General features: G+C 51.7%; 1 protein-coding gene across 3 annotated transcripts; it reads left to right on the plus strand.

The window, feature by feature from the left end:
• The first annotated feature begins 6,303 nt into the window (after positions 1–6,303).
• On the plus strand, positions 6,304–15,341 carry LOC112108376 (endothelial zinc finger protein induced by tumor necrosis factor alpha-like). Of its 3 annotated transcripts, none has more exons than XM_024202479.3 (3): positions 6,304–6,372; positions 12,064–12,221; positions 13,515–15,341. In XM_024202479.3, the coding sequence occupies exon 3, from the start codon at positions 13,667–13,669 to the stop codon at positions 14,330–14,332; it is 666 nt and encodes a 221-aa protein (XP_024058247.2). In that variant the 5' UTR covers positions 6,304–6,372; positions 12,064–12,221; positions 13,515–13,666; the 3' UTR covers positions 14,333–15,341. The 3 variants fall into 3 exon arrangements, with proteins under 3 accessions (XP_024058247.2, XP_024058246.2, XP_029769687.1); XM_024202478.3 differs by having other exon boundaries at positions 6,309–6,372; positions 12,061–12,221; XM_029913827.1 differs by lacking the exon at positions 6,304–6,372 and having other exon boundaries at positions 11,847–12,221.
• The last annotated feature ends 1,160 nt before the right edge of the window (positions 15,342–16,501 follow it).

A 16,501-nucleotide genomic window follows, 5' to 3' on the forward strand; every position in this document is an offset into this window, starting at 1 on the left:
TGGACTGAAACCCAGCAAGGGGGATGGTCCTCAGAGCTTGGATGAGAAAGTCAAGCACAAGCCTGAGTTAGTCGACCCAGGCTCTGAGACTTGGTTTTGGGGGTTTTTTTTGCTGTGTAGATGCACCCAGAGAGGCTAAGAGTTCATCTGTGCCACAATAAAACACCCTCAGCTGGGCTGAGGCCCGCGGGGCTGTTAAATTGCAGTATAGACATCCAGGCTTGGGCCCAGGCTCTGGGACCCACCTCGCCTCGCGGGGGTCTCGGAGCCCAAATGTCTACACTGCAATTTCCCAGCCCCAAGAGCCCGAGTCAGCTGACCCCAGCGTTTGATTGCAGTGTAGATGTACCCACGGTCACGCTGGAAGTTTGTGGCATAGCAGGAAATTGAACTCACGGTTCTCTAACCAGGTTTCAGAGTAGCAGCCGTGTTAGTCTGTATCCGCAAAAAGAACAGGAGTACTTGTGGCACCTTAGAGACTAACACATTTATCTGAGCATAAGCTTTCGTGGGCGCTTCCTTTATTCTTCTGCCTTTAGGCTTGGTCTATGCTAGAAAGGGTTTGCCAATATAGCGATTCCAGCAGAGCTAACCTGGCAACTGCTCCTAGATAAGATGGTTTCAGAGTAGCAGCCGTGTTAGTCTGTATCCGCAAAAAGAACAGGAGTACTTGTGGCACCTTAGAGACTAACAAATTTATTAGAGCATAAGCTTTTCAAGAAGTGGGTTGTAGCCCACGAAAGCTTATGCTCTAATAAATTTGTTAGTCTCTAAGGTGCCACAAGTACTCCTGTTCTTTTTGCTAGATAAGATGCAGATTCTGCAGAAATAGCTTTGTTCCCAGGAGCGGCGCCAGGGTTTTTGGCGCCCTAGGCGGGGGTCCTTCCGCGCTCCAGGTCGTCGTCGGTAATTCTGCGGCGGTGGGGGTCCTTCCACCCTCCCGGTCTTCGGGGCACTTCGGCGGCGGGTCCTGGAGCAAGTGACGGACCCGCCGCAGAATTGCCGCTGAAGACCCGGAGCGCGGAAGGACCCCCCGCCGCCGAATTGCCGCCCCCCCAAATCCTGGTGCCCTAGGCGACCGCCTAGGTCGCCTAAATGGAAGCGCCAGCCTTGTTTGTTCCCTGAACCAAATAAGCTCTGCCAGTAAAAGGACTTTTTTACTACTACAACTGCATCTCCACTGGGGTTTTCGCTGGCAGAGCTCTTTGGGCAGGGCTAGCTGGGAGAATAATCGATTTTTCTGGTTTGAAAAGGGGAAAAAAATCATTTTGGGTCAGACCGAAGGTGAACATTTTTGAGATTTGGGGCAAATTCATTTTAAAAAAAAGTTCATGTCTGATTGAATTATCATTTTGCTTGACCCGAATCAAAAAGTTTCCTTTTGGGTTCCACCATTTTTCAATGTTTTTGAATTTTTGAAAGATGAAACTAAAGGCAATTTCAAAGCAAAAAGTTGTTTTGATCTGAAATGTCAGCATGTTTTGGTTAGAAAATGTCGAAACAAAAGGTTTTATTTTTTCAATTTTTGTTGTATTTATTTTTTATTTCTTCTTATTATTTTATTATTATTCCTTAACAGTTATTTATTTTATTTTAGGTATTTGTTTTAGGTATAATTAATTAGGTATTTATTTGTATTTCTTATTATCATTTTATTAATATTCTTTTATTATTATTTATTATTAACAGCAATTATTTATTTTAGTTTAGATATTTGTTTTAGGAATTTTTTGATGTTTTGAAAATTGTTTTTAGGTTTTTTTTCTTTCTGATCATTTTATTATTATTACTTTTTTATTACTTTATTATTAACATTTATTTTATTGCAGGTATTTGTTTTAGATACTTCTTGATTTTTTTTTAAGAAATATTTTTAGTTATTTATTTTGTATTTCTTATTACCATTTTATTGTTATTACTTGATTATTTATTGTAATGCTTAACAATTATATATTATAATTGTGATTAGGTATTTGTTTTAGATATTTGGGAGAATTCCTTTTAATTTTTGTAGGTATTTATTTTGTATTTCTTATAATTTTATTAGTATTCCTTTATTGTTTTTTAGTTATGTTATGTTAGGTATGTGTTTTAGGGTGGGTTATTTTTAATTTGTTTTTCTTTTTAGGTATTTCTTTTTTAAACGAGCAATTCGGCAACTTGAATACGAATTAGTAAAATATTTCGGAGTTGCTAAATCTGCCTTTTTCGCTGGCAAAAAACTGTCGGTCAAAAAGTTTTGACCAGCTTTATCTAGGGATCTGATTTGTTTCATACTCCTAGCCAATATAGCTGTGCTGGCAGAATGCCTAAGGGCAGGCCAGGCCTACAGCATTGGGCATATGCTGGTCCACTAGATGAATAGATTCCAGCCCAATTTACGTCAGCCATGCGAGAAGAAGGGAGATCTTGTGGACACAGGCCGGAACAACTGTGTTTTTTCCACACCTCTACTGCAATCTTCTGGAGAGAGGTTGGGCAACTAGGTGAATTATTATTTGTTATCTGTACTAATGTAGCTCTGTACATTATTTATTAGGTGTATTACGGTAGCACCCAAAAGCCCCAGTCATGGCCCAGGGCCCTATTGTGCTATACGCTGTACATTATTTATTAGGTGTATTACGGTAGCACCTAGGAGCCAAAGTCAGTGCCCAGAACCCCGTTGTGCAAGGCGCGGTACAAGGAGACCACTCCTGTCCCCAAGGAGTTTCTAATCCACGTGTAAGACAAGAGTACAGCTGACTGGAAAAAATTTGTCTAAACAGTTTTCCATTGGAAAATGCTGTTTTGACAAAACCAATTTTGATTTATTTATACATTTATTTGGAGAAATAGTGACAAGATTTCATTTAAAAAAATGTTTGGGGGCGGGGAACGTTTCGACAATGTGGAACCATCTTGTGTCGACATTTTGCAGGACCAAAAGATTTGATTTTTCTTGCCTCAAAAACTACCTTTTTGTTCTAAAATTTACTTTATTTTACATAAGAGCCTTTAAAAAAATTAAAAAGGGTCAAAATGCAAAAGAAACATTTTGACAGACCTGATTTTTTGGCTAGTTGTTCCAATCAGGATGATCTTTCTTTCTTTCTTTCATTCGGAAAAATTTGAAATTTTTTATGGGATGGCAAATCCATTTCTCAACCAGCTGGAGACAAGAGATGAAGAGAGACAGACAGACGGGTGAGTTCACGGAAACAACAAGATAATATTGGTCAGTGTGACAGACAGGGTCTCAACACATCAGTGGCCAAACTCTCGTCAAGTTTTTTAGAGGCACCATGGCAAAGGAGAGTTTTCAGGCGGGATTTGAAAGTGACTAATGAGGCAGCTTTGTGGCCTCCTCCCAAGGGGCAGGAGCCAAGGATTCTTCCTAAAAATGGGGGGAGGGGTCCATGAGGCCCCTCCTCTTCCCTCTGAGGCCCTGCCCCCCAGCCACGCCAGAAGCTGGAGCCATGGAGCAGGGAGTCCGGGCCCCTCTGCCTGCTCCCTGGACCCCCCACCCAAGGCAGGTGGAGGGTCCATGGTTCTCCACAGCTCTGGATTTTGGCCTGGCCGGGGGGCAGGGCCTTGGGGGCCGAAGGCCACAGCCAGGCCATGGTAAGAGCCACCTGGGTAGGGACATAGGCTGGGGGCTGCTCTCGGGCCCCCCTACCTGGGCAGGTGGAGGGTCTGCAGTTCCCCGCAGCTGCCCGGGCTCCCCAGGCTACTCTTATCCGGGCCAGGCTCCAACTTCCAGCCTGGCGGGGGGCAGAGCCTCTGGGAGAAGGGGGCTGGGCCCGTGGCAAAAAGTGGGAGGTCCATGGCCCGTTGGACCCCCCTGTTCCGGCGCCCCTGCCAAGGGGCAAGATGGGAGAAAGCAGGAGGGTACTTGTTCAAAAGTTTGACACTATAAAGCATCTGTCACTGTGTTTTCCAAACCTTTCATCATTCTTCTGGCTCCTTGCTGATCCCGCTCCAATTTATCCACATCCAGGGCCGGTGGAAGGATGTTTCGTGCCCTAGGTGAAACTTCCACCTTGCGCCCCCCCCCGTCCCCGAGCCCCCGCCCTGTGGCAGCTCCTCACCCCACATCCTGAGGCACCCCCCCCGCCCCAGCACCCTCCGCCTAAATGCTGGCGGTGACTGGGGTGGCCGGAGATCCGGCCGCCGCGGTCGCTGCCGAAGAAAATGGCGCCCCCCAAATCCAGCGGTCGCCTAAATGGTTGCACCGGCCCTGTCCACATCCTTCCTGAACGATGGGCTCCAGAACTGGACACAGGATTCCAGCAGTGGTCACCCCAGTGCCAAATCCAGAGGGAAAAGAACCTCCTGACTCCTACTGAAATTGCCCCTGTTTGTGCATCCCAGGATCGCATTAGCCCTTTGGCCACAGCGTCACACTGGGAGCTCGTGTTCAACCGATTATCCATCCCCACATGTTTCTCAGAGTCACTGCTTCCCAGGATAGAGTCCCCCATCCTGTAGGTATGGCCCGCGTTCTTTGTTCCTGGCTGTACGACTTTACGTTGGTATATTGCTGGCTTGTGTCCACCTCCCCAAGCAATCCACATTGCTGGGTATCAGTGACCTGTCCTCACCTGAAATACTGCATGCAGTGTTGGTTGCCCCATCGCAGAAAAGCTCCCTTAGAGTCAGAAGAACTGCAAAGAAGAGCAATGAAAAAATTTAGAGGGATGGAACAGCTGCCGCACGAGGAGAGATTAAAAAGATGGGGTCTGTTCAGCTTGGAAAAGAGATGACTAAGTGGGGGACACGGAGGTCTATAAAATCATGACTGGTGTGGAGAAAGGGGATAGGGAAATGTTATTTACCCCTTCACGTGACACAAGACCTGGGGGGGGGGTCACCTGATTAAATTAATAGTCAGCGGGTTTTAAACAAACATAAGGAAATATTCACACAACAGTCAGTCAACCTGTGGAACTCATTGTCACATGATGTTGTGAAGCCCAAAAGTTGGGTTCAAGAAAGAATTAGATAAGTTAATGGAGGATAGGTCCATCAGTGGCTAGTAGCCAAGATGGCCAGGCTCCATCTTGTTAGGGACACCTGTGTCCCTAAACCTGCAACTGCCGAAAGCTGGGACTAGATGACAGGGCCATGGATCATTTGCATTTTCCCTGGTCTGTTCATTCCCTCTGAAGCGTCTAGAACTGGCCACTGTCAAAGACAAGATACGGGGCTAGGTGGGCCATTGGTCTGACCCAATATGGCCATTCATTCCTATGTTCTTATCTTGAAACCCTGCAAGCATGCCAATCGTGTAGAGGCATCATGACAGATTCCACTTCTTGCGACCCCCCCACCACAACCCCCAAATCTTTTTTCCCAGTCACTGCTTCCCAGGAGAGAGCATCTCTAAGTATGGTCGACATTCTTTGTTCCTAAATGGATACATTTACATTTAGCCGAATTAAAACGCCTCTTGTTTGCTTGCGCCCAGTTTATCCAATTGCTCTGAGTCAGTGACCTGTCCTTTGCGTTATTTACCACTCCCCCGATTTTTGTGTCATCTGCAGACGTTATCCAGGATGATTTTATGTCTTCGTCCAGGTCACTGACAAACATGTTTCACAGCACAGGGCCGAGAACCGATCCCTGCGGGACCCCACTCACTGGAAATGCAGCCTCTTGATTCCCTGTTTACAGTTACATTTCGAGACCTAGCCGCTGTTTTTTAATTCATTCGAGGTGGGTCATGTTCATTTTATAGCGTTCTAGATTGTTTATGCAGAATGTCGTGCGGGACCGAGCCAAACGCCTTGCCGAAGTCTACGTCTGTTACGTCACGGTTATCCCCCAAACCCGTCATCTCATCAAACAAAGAGATCAAGTTCGTCTTTCCCAGAGGCAGATTATGGGGGACGCGTTTCTAGTTTTCGGTTCCAAACGGCGTTTTGTTTCGAAATTTTTAAATGTTTGAAAATGCTCAAGAGCGAAACGACTTGACCCCACAGGACATTTCTCCACCTGAAGTCAAAAGGAAAAATGAATTTTTTTCCTCCCGACTTTTTGAGTCACTAAAAATGTCATATTTTTAACTTGTAATGACCCCCCTCCCTAATCGCCCCCCCACACACACACTTTTGGGAATCAGCCAGGGACCGGAAACTCCATGCTGGGCCCAGCTCTGCTCGGCCCCCAGAGGGATCCGGGCGCTGCCCTTCGGCGCCTCCAGGGGCGCCCCGCGGAACCCAGGCGTCCGGGGGCTGGGGGGTGGTCTGCCTGCCGTCTGGCGGGGGAAGGGTTAACAACCATCGAGCTGGCAGGCCACTGCGGTGCAGAGCGGAGCCGGGGCTGGGGGAGGAGAGACCGAGAGATGGGCCCGGGCACCTTCCTGCGCCCAGCCCAGCGTGTGCACCGGCGGTGAGAGCGGGCGGGGGCGGCTGGGCTGCAGCTGGGGGGAATGGGGGGGGCGATGGGGGTGCGTTGGGGAGGATGGGGGGCAGGGAGCTGGTGCTGCAGGAGGGGAGGGGGATGGGGTGAGAGCTGCAGCTGGGGAGGATGGGGGGCAGGGAGCTGGGATTTGCAGGAGGGGAGGGGGATGGGGGTGAGAGCTGCAGCTGGGGAGGATGGGGGGCAGGGAGCTGGGATTTGCAGGATGGGAGGGGGCTGGGGGTGAGAGCTGCAGCTGGGGAAGATGGGGGGCAGGGAGCTGGGATTTGCAGGAGGGGAGGGGGATGGGGGTGAGAGCTGCAGCTGGGGAGGATGGGGGGAAGAGGGGCTGCAGAGGTGGGGTGAAACTGGTGCTGGGGAGAGGAGGGGGACCGGCGGCTGGGGCTGAGAAGGGGCAGGGAGCTGCAGCCAGGGAGGGACACTGAGGGGCTGGGATCTGGGGGAGATGGAGGTGGGAGCTGGTGGTGGGGAGGCTGGGATCTGGGGATGGAAAAGGGGCTGCAGGGAGGGGGCTGGAACTGGTGAGGGGAGGGGACTGGGAACTGGGGTGGAGGGAAGTGGGGGCTGGGTTTGGGAACTGGAGGTGGCGGGGGGCTGGGATCTGGGGGTGGGGAGGAGAGGAGGATGGAGGAAAGGAGTCTGAGGGTGGAGGTGGGAGGGGACTGGGGCCAGTCAGCAGCTTTCAAAGCTCTTTACTGAGGAGCTCAGTATTATTATCCCCATTTTACAGATGGGGAAACTGACGCACAGAGTGGGGCTGTGACTCGCCCCGGTCACCCAGCAGGCCAGTAGCAAAGAACCCAAAGATCTCCTGAGTTCCAGCCCAGTGCTCTATCCATTAGCCCGCAGCTCCCCCAAACAAGCAAAACACACAAATGGGAGCTGAGATTTTTTTTTTAAGTGTTTAAAATAAACGAATGAAAGCCGAGCTTCTCCCACAATCTCCAGCAGAGCTAGGGAAGTGGTATTGCCGCTCTACAAGGCACTGGTGAGCCCTCAGCTGGAATTCTGTGCGCGGTTCTGGTCTCTCATGTTTAAGAAGGATGAATTCAGGCTGGAACAGGTGCAGAGAAGGGCTACTAGGATGATCCGAGGAATGGAAAGGGGAGATTTTATGAGCTTGGCTTGTTTAGCCTGGCCAAAAGAAGGCTGAGGGGAGATATGATTGCTCTCTGTAAATACATCAGAGGGATAAACACCAGGGAAGGAGAGGAGTAATTTAAATCAAGCACCAATGTGGACACAAGACCAAATGGATGTAAACTGGCCATGAACAGGTTTAGGCTTGAAATTAGATGAAGGTTTCTAGCCATCGGAGGAGTGAAGTTCTGGAACAACCTTCCAAGGGGGGAGCAGTGGGGGCAAAAAACCGAACTGGCTTCAAGACTGAACTTGATAAGTTTATAGAGGGGTGGTATGATGGGACTGCCTACAATGGCATGTAGCGGATCTGTGACTGCTAGTAGCAAGTATCTCCAACGCCCGATGATGGGGCACTAGATGGGTCGGGCTCTGACTTACTACAGAGAATCCGTTCCCAGGTGTCTTGCCCACATGCTCAGGGTCTAACTGATCGGCGTATTTGGGGGCAGGAAGGAAGTTTCCCCAGGGTCAGATTGGCAGAGACCCTGGGGGGAGGGGGTTCGCCTTCTTCTGCAGCATGGGGCATGGGTCACTTGCAGGTTTGAACTAGTGTAAATTGTGGAGTCTCTGTAACGTGAAGTCTTTAAATCATGATTTGAGGACTTCAGTAACTCAGCCAGAGGTTAGGGGTCTGTTACAGGAGTGGCTGGGTGAGGTTCTGTGACCTGTGTTGTGCAGGAGGTCAGACTAGATGATCATGATGGTCCCTTCTGACCTTAAAGTCTGTGAGACTCTGGGAGCTGTCAAACTAACATGCTATTTTTTTTTAAGGGATTAAAAGTTTGGTTGATAAAGGTAATAGTGTTGACGTAATAGACTTAGACTTCTGCAAAGCGTTTGGCTTGGTGCTGCAGGACATTTTGATTAAAGAACTAGAACGATATAAATTTCATGTGGCCCACATTAAATGGATTAAAAACTGGCTAACTGATAGGTCTCAAAAATGTAACTGTAAATGGAGAATCATCATTTGGGGGAATGCATGTCCAGGGGGTCCTGCAGGGATCGGTTCTTGGCCCTATGCTATTTAAGATCTTTATCAATGACCTGGAACAAAACATAAAATCATCTCGGATAAAGTTTGCAGATGACCCCAAAATTGGAGGAGTGGTAAATAATGAAGAGGACAGGTCACTGACAGTGTTCCCTCTAATTTTTCCCACCCCTGTGTGGAATGAATTTTGTTATGTGCACCAATATGGAGGTGAGGTGTGACACATCACCTCCATATCGGTGCGCATAACAAAATTCATGTGGCGGGGGTGGGGCTGAGGGGTTCGGAGTGTGGGAGGGGGCTCAGGGCTGGGGCAGAGGGTTTGGGGTGCAGGGGAGGTGAGAGCTCCAGCTAGGGATATGGGCTCTGGGGTGGGGGGTGAGGCCAAGGAGTTCGGATTGTGGGAGGGGGCTCTGGGCTGGGGCAGAGAGTTAGGGTGTGGGAGGTGGAGGGGATGATGGCTCTGGCTGGGGGTGCAGGCTCTGGGGTGGGGCCAGGGCTTTGGGGTGCAGGCTACCCCGGGGCTACGGCAGGAAGAGAGAACTCCCCCCAGCTCTCTCTCCCTGCAGCAACATCTGGGCTGGGCAGGAGAGGCACCTCTCCCTGCTGCGGCAGGTCCGGGCTGGGGCTGGGTTGGGGCCGGGGGAGGGGCAGGTCCGTGGCTGGGTTGGGGTGTGGGAGAGGGAACTTTTAGGTCACTGATATAGAGCAATCTGGATTGCTTGGGAAACTGGTCTCAAGCAAACAATATGCATTTTAGTACAGCTAAATTTAAAATGTATCTGTCTAGGAACACAGACTGCAGGCCATACTTTCAGGGTAGGGGACTCAACCCGGGGGAGCAGGGACTCCGAAAAAGATTTGGGGGTTGTGGTGGTTAATCAGCTGAACATGCGTTCCCAGTGCGACGCGGTGGCCAAAAGAGCTAATGTGATCCTGGTCAACGGGGGAATCTCAGAGGTTATTTCACCTCTGTATTTGGCACTGGTGGGACCGCTGCTGGGATCCTGTGTCCAGTTCTGGTGCCCACAGTGAAGAAGGATGTTGATAAATTGGAGAGGGGTCCGAGAAGACTGAAGGATGAGAAAACCTGCCTCATTGTGATAGACTCAAAGAACTCAATCTATTTAGCTTAACGAAGTGAAGATTAAGGGGTGACTTCATCCCAGTCTATAAGTACCTACAGGGCAGAGTAAGCTGGTACGCCCCGGTACGGTGTACCGGCAAGAGCCAGTGCGCCGTATCGGGGCGGATCGGCTTCCCCTGGCGGCAATTTAAAGGGCCTGGGGTTCCCAGCAGTGGCTGGAGCCCTGGGCCCTTTAAATTGCCGCCAAAGCCCTGCTGCCGGAGCCCTGGGGAAGCAGCGGCGGGGCTTGGGCGACGATTTAAAGGGCCCGGGGTGCCTGCCGCAGCTACCACCCCGGGCCCTTTAAATCGTCCCCGGAGCCCTGGGGTAGTGACGGCAGGGCTCCGGAGGCTATTTAAAGGATCTGGGGCTGCAGCAGCCGCTACCGCTTGGGCCCTTAAAGTAGCCGCTGGAGACCTGCCGCCACCTCCCCAGGGCTCCGGCAACAGGGCTCCGGGGACAATTTAAAGGGCCCGGGGTGGTAGTGGCAGCCGGAGCCCCGGGCCTTTTAAATCACTGCCCAAGCCCCCGGCTGCTGCTGCTACCCTGGGGCTCCTGCGGCGTGGCTCGGGTGGCAATTTAAAGGGCTCGGGGCTCCCACTGCCACTACCCTCCGGGGCCCTTTAAATCGCCACCCGAGCCCCACTGCTGGAGCCCTGGGGTAGCGGTGGCGGGGCTCTGATGGTGATTTAAAGGACCAGGGGCTCCCGGCTGCCGCTACTGCAGCGGAGCCCCGGGCCCTTTAAAACTCCGCCAGAGGCCGGGGCCCCTTCCGATGGAGCCCCGGGCCCTTTAAATCACACCTGGGGCTCCCAGTCGCCTCTGCAGCTGGTAGCTCTGGGGGTGATTTAAAGGGCCTGGGGCTCCCAGCTGCTGCTACCACAGCCCCAGCTCCGGGCCCTTTAAATCCTGATGTAAAGCGCCCAGGGATGTAAAGGTCCCGCCTCTTCAGGTAGAGGCCACGCCCCTCCTAAGGACTCCGGAGTATGGTAAGTCCTTTAAGTTACTTTCACCCCTGCTGCAGGGGGAACAAATATTTAAGGATGAGCTCTTCAGTCTAACAGAGAAAGGTCTAACATGACCCAATGGCTGAGAGTTGAAGCTACACAAATCCAGACTGTAAATAACATGCAAAATTTTAACACCGATGGAAATTGGATGACTTACTGAGGGTCCTGGTGGATTTTCCATCACTGACCATTTTTAAATCAAGAGCGGATGTTTTTCTAAAAGCTCTGCTCTAGTTCAAAGAGGAAGTAATTCAGGGAAGTGCTGTGGCCTGTCCAAGCTAGAGCAGGGCAGAAGTTTTAGCACAAAACCTTTTTTCCGGAAAAAAAAGTCAATTCACTGACAGATTTTGCAAATTAGCTCGGGTCCCCCAAATTGTTCATTTTGGGGAAAATCAAAACCTTAAAAAAATCCAGAGAAAATCAAAGCATTTACAATTGTTTTGGTTCAAAGTGGCTTTTTGTCTAAAAATTTCCTTCCCTTTTTGTTTTTCTTAATTCAAAATTATTTGAAAAGGGTCAAAATCGTCTCCTCTGACGCATAGTTCATAGAATCGTAGGCCTGGCAGGGACCTCGAGAGGTCATCTAGTCCAATCCCCTGCACTCATGGCAGGACTAAGTATTATCTAGAGCATCCCTGACAGGGGTTTGTCCAACCTGCTCTTAAAAATCCCCAATGATGGAGATTCCACCACCTCCCTACGCAAGTTATTCCAGTGTTTAACCACCCTGACAGTTAGGAAGTTTTTCCTAATGGCCAACCTAAACACCCCTTGCTGCAGTTTAAGCCCATTGCTTCTTGTCCTATCATCAGAAGTTAAGAAGAACAAATTTTCTCCCTCCTCCTTGTAACATGCTTTTATGTACTTGAAAACTGTTATCATGTCCCTTCTCAGTCTTCTCTTTTCCAGACTAAACAAACCCAATTTTTTCAGTCTTCCTCACAGGTGATGTTTTCTAGACCTCTAATCATTTTTGTTGCTCTTCTCTGGACTTTCTCCAATTTGTCCACATCTTTCCTGAAATGTGGTGCCCAGAACTGGACACAATACTCCAGTTGAGGCCTAATCTACGCGAAGTAGAGCGGAAGTATTACTTCTCGTGTCTTGCTCACAACACTCCTGCTAATAATAAGACTCAACGCGAAACTTTTTGTCCAACTTTACGATTTTACAAACTTTCATTTTTGCACTGACCAGAAACTCTCTTTTTCCCACCCAACTTTTCAAAATTGCCAGTTAATCAAAAACTCCATTATTTGCCCCTGTTCTAGTCCCATCCCATCCCTAAATAGCTCTAGATTGGCTGGATCCCTGAAGCAGAGAGTGTAGAACCGTCCCAGGAGCTGTCACGGAACACCTGACCTTACCCTAATGCTTTCCCTCAGTAGGGTTTTCTGTTGTGAGCTCCTGGGGATGTGACCACAATCGGGCCTGGAGGAAAGGACAACACCAGAGAGGAAGCAGGTGAGCAGGGAGTTAGACCAGCTGAGAACCCTGCAGGAGAGCACGGGAGTCCCAGCAAAGCCGCCCAGAGCCCCTCTAGCAGGTAACTAGACATTTTTTGAGTGGAATTTTTTTTTCAGCAAAAACTGCAGATTCAGTGAGGCCAAAAATGCTTCCTGAATTCATGTCTGATTCACCAAATTGTTGGTCGCGGGGGGGAGAATAAACAACGAAAATTCCCCCAAAGTCCAAAGTTTCCTTATGACATTTTCTATATGAATTGCCGGCTGAAATGACTTTCCGGTTAGGATCTGCCTTCAATTTTATTTTTAAAAGGCAAATGCATTTTTTTTATTTTAAATCTTGAAATCGACTCAAAATGTTTTGGGTTGACTGAAAGATTTCACTTGACCCAAAACAATTATTGTTTCAACTTTAAGATTCACCAACATTTAAAAAAAAATCATTTTGGGGTTGATGTGTTTTTCTCCAGTTTTTTTGGAACTGCCAGTCAACCGAAGAGTCGCCTATTCACACAGCTGATTGTCACGGTGGGAATGTGGGGGGTGCTGGTTCCCATGCTGTCACCCACCCGAGCATTCCTCCCCCGTGGGGATCCATGTCTTACCAACCCCACTGCCCCTGGTCATTAACCCCACCGGGCCTTTCCCTGGAGGAGTTGATGCCAAAGCAGGCCTGGGCCCCTCCACTAGAGGAAGGCTGGGGGTGTCTCCTTCTGAGCCCCATTGCTGTCTTGGAGGCCTGCCTCTCAGTTTCACCAATGGCAGCGCTATATGGCCTGGGCATAAATGAGAATCCGTGTCTACAGCCTGGGTGTGGATGGTCATGCCTAGTGGTCGGAGCTGGAGTCAGGCACCCGGGGTCAAGCCCAGGGCCGGAGACAGAGACAGAAACCAGGCAAGGAGCAGACCAGAGCAGGACAGGAAGAAGGCTAGGAGGCAAGGCTGGGGCAGGAGCACCCATAGTGGCGAGCATAAGCGTTAAGCTGCCTCCCCCTCAGCCAGTCAGGCTGGCCGGCTACCGAGCAGTTCTGCTGGCACTCGGATGTATTCATGAGTCAGTACTCGTGATTCCAGGCTCAGCTGCCGGCGCTTGGTTCTATATTAATAATAATGCCCAGTGCTTTCCATCCATATTGCTCACAGCCCTTGACGATGGAGCTCGGTAGTGTAATCCCCATTGCACAAGTGGGGAAACTGAGGCACAGAGCGGGATGGTCGCCCAAGAGGCCAGAGCCGGGAATAGAAGCCAAGTGCCCTGAGTTCTGGTGCTCTATCCGCTAGGCCACGCTGCCTCTCACCAGAAATGGGGAGGCTTGGGGAGCATGCCCCTCCCCCCATAGAGCAACTCACGACTGGATTCTCTGTCCTCACAGGGAGCAGGGAAGAAGGAGGGGGATCCCCGGAGCTGCCTGGGAGAAGCCAAAGGGAACAGTCCTGGTAGCGAAGCCGAGCTGCAGGCAGGCTTGTTGAAGGATTGGCTGCACACATAACCCCAGGCTGCTGGAGCACCCCGTCGGCCACACCCATGGGTGAGAAGGCCAACACGTGCCCATACTGCGGGAAGGGCTTCCGGCGCAGCTCCCACCTGACCCGGCACCTGGGCACCCACTCAGGCGGAGAGCAGCGCCCCTATGCCTGCAGCCACCGTGGCAAGGGCCCGGCCCTGACTCCGCCGCCGGCGGGCGAGCGCCCCTACGCCTGCACCCACTGTGGGAAAGCCTTTGGGCGCAGCGCCCACCTGGCCCGGCACCAGGAGACCCACTCCGGTGAACGCCCCTACAAGTGCACCTACTGCGGGAAAGCCTTCGGGCGCAATGCCCACCTGACCCGGCACCACGGCACCCACACCGGCGAGCGCCCCTACCAGTGCGGTATCTGTGGCAGGGCCTTCACCCGCGACGCCCACCTGACCCGGCACCAGCTCGTCCACACCGGCGAGAAGCCCTTCCAGTGCGGCGTCTGCGGCAAAGCCTTCACCCGCAGCGCCCACCTGGCCCGGCACCAGGGCATCCACACGGGCGAGAAGCCCTTCGAGTGTGGGGTCTGCGGCAAAGGCTTCACCCGCGATGCCCACCTGGCCCGGCACCGGGCCACTCACACTGGCGAGCGCCCCTACAAGTGCGCCGACTGCGGGAAGGGCTTCGGAGCCACCTCCCACCTCCTCCGCCACCAGAGGACCCACCAGGAGTAGCTGCCCTGGCATGGAGCGTGGGAACCAAGGGGCAGTGGTTCCCACGCCCCTGGTGCCCTCCTCCATCATGGGAGGAGAGGGCATGGGAATCGGGGGGCACCAGTTCCCGCGCTGCCACCCTCTGGGGCGTCCCTCCCACATGGGAATCAGGGTGGCAACAGTTCCCGCGCTGCCACCCTCTGGGGCGTCCCTCCCACATGGGGAACTGAGGGGATGCCAGCTGTCATGCCCACTCCTTTCCCATGGGAGGGTGTGGGACTCAGGGGGGTGCCAGCTCCTATGCCACTTCTGCCCAGAGTGCACCATCCTCCGGGGAGGGCGTGGGAACCAAGGGGGCACCACTTCCCGTGCTGCCACCCACTGGGGTGCTCATCCCCCGGAGGGAGAACTGGTGCCCCTGCTTACACACACTGACATGCTCCTACTCCCCTGGGCTGGGCGTGGGAATCAAGGGGGGGCAGCTGCAACGACCGTACAGGAGGATCTGGCCCAGAGTTGGGCTCCGGGCATCCTTGGGGCGTGGATGTTAACGCGGGCTGCCTGGGGAGCGCACGGAATCACCGGCCCCGTGGCCGGTCTGCCCTGCGAAGGGACGACGATCCAGCCGTATCTAAAACCTCGTCCAGACAGCGAGATTAACTGAAACAGCAGCCCCAGGTGGACGCGCTTTTCTGAGGGAAAAAGAACTCTATCCCGGGACAATTGCTCTGCCCCCAAAGCGACGCCCTTGCCCAGCCCCGGCGACAGGCCCAGATGCCTTCTGCTCTGCCAGGCTGGTCACAGGCACTAGCCCCCTCAGCCCTTGCCAGGCTTGGCCTCATCTCTTCCCAGCAGGCCCCAGGGCACTGGTCCTCAAAGGGGCAGGCCAGCCTGGTCCAGGGAGTCCAGAATAGCTCTGTTAGACGGTACTAGCCAGTGTGGAGTAGTTAGTCTGGAACAGCCAGGCCGGGCCACTTCCTTCAGTGTAGACATGGTGTGAGAGCGCACAGGCAGCGTGCCAAGACAAGAGCAGCGGGGGGGGTCTGTCCGTGGTTGGGTGTGAGAAACCTCCGTGGGTGGGTGTGTGTGTGTGTGTGTGTGAGAGAGAGAAACCCTGTGTGTGTGAGAAACCTTGTGTGTCCCTGTGTGTGTGAGAAGCCTCCTCGTGTGTGTGTGTGAGAAACCGCTCGCATGTCAGAAACCTCCTTGTGTGTCTATGTGTGTGTGAGAAACCTCTGCTCATGTGTGTGTGTGTGTGTGAATGTGAGAAAAACCTGTGTGTCCGTGTGTGTGTGTGTGAGAGAGAGAGAGAGACAGAAACCTCCTGTGTCCGTGTTTGTGTGAGAAACCTCTTCTCGTATGTGTTTGTGAGAAACCTCCTTGCATATCCGTGTGGGTGTGAAACTTTGTATGTGTGTGAGAAACCTCCTTGTATGTCCATGTGTATGTGAAACCTCGTGTGGATGTCCATCCATCCATGTGTGTGAAATGTCATGTGTGAAACTTCCTCCCACGTGTCCATGTGAGCGTGTGTGTGATAACCCTCCTTATGTGTGTCTATCCGTGTGTGTGTGGAACTCTTTGCCAGAGGATGTTGTAAAGGCCAAGACTATAACAGGGTTAAAAAAAGAACTAGATAAATTCATGGAGGATAGGTCCATCAATAGCTATTATTAGCCAGGATGAGCAGGGATGGTGTCCCTAGCCTCTCTTTGCCAGAAGCCGGGGATGAGCGACAGGGGATGGATCACTTGATGATTGCCTGTTCTGTTCATTCCCTCTGGGGCACCCAGCACTGGCCACTCTCGGAAGACAGGATACTGGGCTAGATGGACCTTTGGTCTGACCCAGTCTGGCCGTTCTTATGTTCTTATGTGTGTGTAACACCTCCTTGTGTGTGTCTGAGAAACTTCCTACCACGTGTGCAAGTGTGGGAGTGCGAGCCTCCATGTGTGTGCATGTGTATGTGAAGCCGCCTCTTGTGTGTGTGTGAAACTTCTTCCTATGTGCATGTGTCTGTATGAAACCTTGTGCGTGCATGAAACCTCCTCCCGTGAGTGTGTGTATCTGAAACTTCCTCATGTGTGTGAAACCTGTGAGTGTGTGTGTGTGTGAGAAATAGGGTTGCCAATTTTGGCTGGACATATTCCTGGAGGTTTTGTCACATGACATAATCTTTAATTAAAGATT

This window comes from Terrapene carolina, unplaced genomic scaffold (assembly GCF_002925995.2).
Source record: "Terrapene carolina triunguis isolate 2854851 unplaced genomic scaffold, T_m_triunguis-2.0 Scaffold944, whole genome shotgun sequence".
NCBI classification, from domain to species: domain Eukaryota; kingdom Metazoa; phylum Chordata; order Testudines; family Emydidae; genus Terrapene; species Terrapene triunguis.